General features: G+C 39.3%; 1 protein-coding gene across 2 annotated transcripts in view; it reads left to right on the plus strand.

The window, feature by feature from the left end:
- LOC111861874 (WD40 repeat-containing protein SMU1) overlaps positions 1-5,137 on the plus strand; it is a 44,132-nt gene that overhangs the window by 36,896 nt on the left and 2,099 nt on the right. The window contains exons 10-11 of one of the 2 annotated variants that reach the window (XM_023846813.2): positions 3,467-3,619; positions 4,870-4,982. In XM_023846813.2, the coding sequence (XP_023702581.1) occupies positions 3,467-3,619; positions 4,870-4,890 (174 nt within the window). In that variant the 3' untranslated portion in view covers positions 4,891-4,982. Of the gene's footprint in view, positions 1-3,466; positions 3,620-4,869; positions 4,983-5,137 lie in introns of those variants that run through there. The other variant, XM_023846812.2, reaches the window with a different exon arrangement.

A 5,137-nucleotide genomic window follows, 5' to 3' on the forward strand; every position in this document is an offset into this window, starting at 1 on the left:
ACAAACATGCACAAAACTATCATATATATGTCTTTGGTTGATGAGTGCCAAGAGAGCAAAGAAGGGACGAGATTGTCAAAGCGTTAAAACACGCCAACGCCAGGGAACGGCTGGCATCGTCCGGGCGTTAAAACACGCCCGCGCCAGTCAAAGAGTTAATAGTGGCTACACTGCTGTAGAGACACCATGCAACGGAACCAAATAATGTCACTTACACCACACGTTAGTTACATACCTACCTTACCTCAGAGCAAATGGACTCTCCCTTCCCACATCACGTGCATGCGCAGTGACGAGAAGAACAGAGCCTCGTGTTAGCTGGCGGTCTAATGTAGTGTTGTCACGATGTTTTCGAAAGAGGAACAATGGAGTTGGATAAAGATTGAATGTGCCAGAGGCCGTACAGCAGGACAGTGTCATCAAGGTCTTCAAGAGGCTTGTGGGGAATCTGCATTGCCTTACAGAACAGTGGCAAGGTGGGTAAAAGCCTTCAACGAGGGACACCAAAATGTGGCAGACATGCGTCGGCCATGTCGTCCTAGTGTCAGTGAAGAAGAAGTGTATGCTCTTTTCCGAGTAACTGGAGAGTGATCGACGCCATGCGATTCGTGAGGTGGCCCGAGAGACAGGATTAGCGCATGCAACTGTGCTTCACATGTGCCTGGGCATGAGAAAAATTGCATCACGATGGGTTCCGCATGATTTGACAGAAATGCAGAAATGGCTACGATACGACGCTGCTCGTAACCACTTGGAGCGCTATGAGCACGAAGGAGAGGCTTTCTTATGCCATATCATTACACTGGATGTGACATGGGCCAAATCATATGAGCCACAAATGAAACACCAATCAAACGAATGGTGTCGTTATGGGTCACAACGAAATTCAAAAGTTCATCAGAACCCCAGCAGTCTGAAAGTTATGGTGATTCTCGTGTACAACTGTGATGGTGTTATCCTAACACATACCATTCCCCGACAGCAGACTGTCAATGCGCAGTAGTACTGTTCATTTTTGGAACACAACCAGCAACCAGTTTTGAGAAAGAAGCAGCGCCACTTTCTGCAGAACCCATGCATTGTTTTGCAGGACAGTGCTCGGCCGCATGCAACGCAAGCCGTGGCTCATTGTTCGATCAATGGGGCTGGGAAGTGCTGTACCATCCACCATACTCCCCGGACTTAAGCTCTTGTGACTTCAACTTGATTCCTAAGATGAAGGAACCACTTCGTGGCATTCGCTTCAGAACTGTTCCAGAGATTCTTCAGGCAGCAGACCACTCCATTGGAACTAGCAACACAACAGGCGCTGCTGAAGGTATCCTACTACTTCCACATCGCTAGCAACGGGTTGTACACAATGCTGATGACTACATTGAAGGACAGTAAAACTTCGAAACATGCATATATTTTGTATCAGTTGTAAATAAATAGTTGCCACTATTAAAGTTCAAACCCTCATATATAAAAACTTCCCAAGACTGAATTGCTGTTTAATTTTTAACAAATCTGCAGTAATGATGTGGCGGTTATACTTTGCCTCCAAGGTTAATGCACAGCAACTACATTTCATAAGATAAGGCTTCTTGTTCTGTGTTATATCATTTATGTTGCTAAAGAATGTTAGTTTTAGAGGCAGTCATCTTTACCAATGGCCTTAGGACAACTCATTAGCATTTTAAAAGAAACTAAGAAACATGCTTATAAGTGTAATTATCTAGTAACAGAGTACAGCAAGGAACCAGTACATAAAAGTCAGTGTGTTATCAATTGACTTTCATTAACATCATCATCCAGTAAAGCACTTTTTGTAATTAAAATGAAACTGGTGATAACAAATTTAAACAGTATACTTTAAAAATACCTACATAACTGAAGATCTACTGTATACCAAAGACATTGCTGGACATTTTTGTGAATGAGTTGTAAAAGTGTGTCCAGAATTGTCAGAAAAAAAAGTTTGTTGAAATAAATAAACAAGAATCTTGCTGGTGGTAGATGTGTGAGAAAGGTTTGGTACAGTGTGTAGCAAGAAAATGTGATAAATTTAAACAATACACATTGTGAATGCCTACACAGAATTTGTAACTGATGAAGCACAGTATATTGTACTATAACAACAAATGGAAATTGAAGACAGAGGGAAAAGGATAGTAGAAATAACATCATTACTGGTTTTGGGTCATAACAATGAATGTACGGGGTATTAGCATTAGTGTACGCCATGTACTTCTTATGGAACATTAGTTCATAATTCATACTATATACTGACACCATGTGAGGCCTGACAATAAAGTTCACAAACTCACCGCCATGTGCTTGCAATGGCAGCAGTGTACAGAAACCTCATTATGGTTTGATGATGTTGACATATCAGCATTTCACACCTGTGTTGTTGATTTATGGAAGTCTCATTCTGAGTGGCATCTATTATTGTCTGAGCGTGTTTTAATGTAGCAGCACGAGAATGTCAGAGCTTGAATGAGAGCAACAAATGAATATTAAATTTCTTATTAAACTTGGTAAGAGTGGAAGCAACATCAGAGAGATGTTAGGGCAAATTTTTGTCAGATCATGCGTGAAAATCGTAGACTGACTGTCAGGAGCATAGCAGAGAAAGCAAGCATCAACAGAGAAACCGTTAGGAAAATCCCAACTGACGATCTTGACGTGAGGAAAGTGTGTGCAAAAATGGTCCCGAAGGATCTCATTAAAGAACTCTGTGAGGGAGTTGTTAGCTAGTAAACAAATAAATGTGCTGGACCCCCCCCCCCAATGACTTTTCCCTGTTCCCGAAGATAAATGAAATATTGAATGGAAGGCATTTTGATGACATTAATGACATTAGGAGTAATATGACGGCAGCTCTGAAGGCCATTCCACAAAACCAGTTCCAAAATTGTGTTGAAGTGTGGACTAGGCACTGGGATTGGTGCATAGCTTCCCAATGGAAGTACTTTGAAGGCGACTCCAGTGATATTCAGCAATGAGGTGTGTAGCACTTTTACCACGATAAGTTAACGACTTTATTGTCAGACCACGTATGTACTATTGTATATTGCATTGAATATGCTGCAAGTATCAGTATGAATATTTATGATGGAAGTGGTTCCCTGATTCAAGGTAGTTGTCAAGGCATATAGAAATTACCTTAGTCAGAAGAACCAGTGGCTGGACTGAGATATAAACCAACCACCCCCTAAATATGGATCAGATGTGTGGTATTGCCACCAGCTTCTTGCAGACATTGCAATAAATTTCTGTTTCAGACTTACTGATGCCATTCACGTGGTACTGTCTTGTTTGCTTGTAAAATTACTAATTAAGATTTTCATACTGTATGTGCATTAATGTAATCTTATTTCTGCCTTCTGGGAAAATTGCATCTTAATTGCTGTGTCTCCTTGCATATGGGCCCTGAATGAAGGTAATAATGGTATCTGTTGTATTGTATTGTATTGTGCAGATTGTGAGGTCCTTCTCTAGTGGTAAGCGTGAGGGTGGTGACTTTGTGTGCTGCACCCCATCACCTCGTGGAGAGTGGATCTATTGCGTGGGAGAGGACCTGGTGTTATACTGCTTCTCTACGGCTTCTGGTAAACTGGAGCGTACTCTGAATGTGAGTATGACAGTAGATGTTCATATGTTTAGAGCAGTTTCAAACACGTTGCCGCTCTTTCAGTTAACACAGAACCTCATGCCACTCTTGAAATATGGATAATAATTTTATTTGGAAATTAAAAAAAAATATTTAGTCTAATTTCAGTTTCTGTTTGTGGAGAATATTTTTGTTTTAAAAAATCTTACATAAATGGAAAACAGTTTTTACTTTAAAAAATAATTAAACAAATTGAAGGATAGATTCACATTTTATTTCGCCTCAAACATTTTCTATTAATATGCTGTTGAGCTGTAAAACTTAGTGATTTCCAGAGTTCAGCAGTAAAATCAAAATTCTGTGAACACTTAGGGTGAAAATATTGCTAAGTCATTTGGCTCTCACGCCCCCATTTGGATCCTAATACTCCTCCTAGGGGGAGTTTCGAGACACCACTTAACATGAAATATGAGTAGCAGTACCATTTAATCAATGGCTCTGGTATTTTATATGATGAAAGAAGCACGTGAAACTTTAATTCAAGATCTGCCTTTCCATTTCATAGCAACATGTGATAAGTTTATGTAACAGGCATATGAAATATGGTACAGGCATAGATTATGGATCTTGTTAGCCCCAGTGAGGAACAGTTTTCCATTATCTTGACTGCTGATTAGTTTTGGGTTCATAACTTTATACCTGTGTTTCATCACTTATTATATCTTTTCAAATGTTTTCATCTGCTTCTACAAATTCACATAAGTCAGAAGACAAGAATTTTCACATTCATTGTGACCACTCTCATAGATGTCACTGCATTCACTATCTTGGTGACAGTTCACATAATATTTATTTTGTCATCACTGGCACACATCAGGTGAACTTTCAAGTACTTAGCATTTCCATAATTGGGGATGATCATCCCCTGATGAGGAAATAGAGTCTTCAAAACATTGGATATTTACTCTGTATTCACGTGACTGATCACCTGAAAAGACTTCATAGTATGCAGTTGGTGTAAAAACTTCAAAGGTATATGTTTGCATTGCTAGCAGGCATCATATCTACTATTTACTTACTTACTATGGAACTGAGCCCTTCTTGAAGAGCCGCCAAATCTTCACCTACTCAAGAATTTCCCAGCGTACAATGAGACAGTCTTAAGATTTAGTCTTAATAATTTTTGATCAGACCTTAGAAATTTTGAGTCTGCTAAAAACATCATTTCTAGTGCAACAGAAATTATTTTACATGTGTACTTTTTTTTTCAGATCATACATATTGTGCCATGACTGTATCATGTGCTAGGAGAGCAGTTAACCTTTATCGGACGGGCCATTTAATTTCCGGTAGGGGCAGCTGGACGGAGTTTATTTAAATGCCCGCCCTTCTAGAGCAATGAAATTGTAAGCATGTTTCTAAAAATGGTGTGATTTCTACATTTTTTATGATAAACGAACGAAATGAACGCTCCTTTAATGTAGAAAGAATATAGAATCAGATATTCTAATTTACAGATTTTAATATCTGTAAAAAATT

This window comes from Cryptotermes secundus, unplaced genomic scaffold (genome assembly GCF_002891405.2).
Source record: "Cryptotermes secundus unplaced genomic scaffold, Csec_1.0 scaffold1258, whole genome shotgun sequence".
NCBI lineage: Eukaryota > Metazoa > Arthropoda > Insecta > Blattodea > Kalotermitidae > Cryptotermes > Cryptotermes secundus.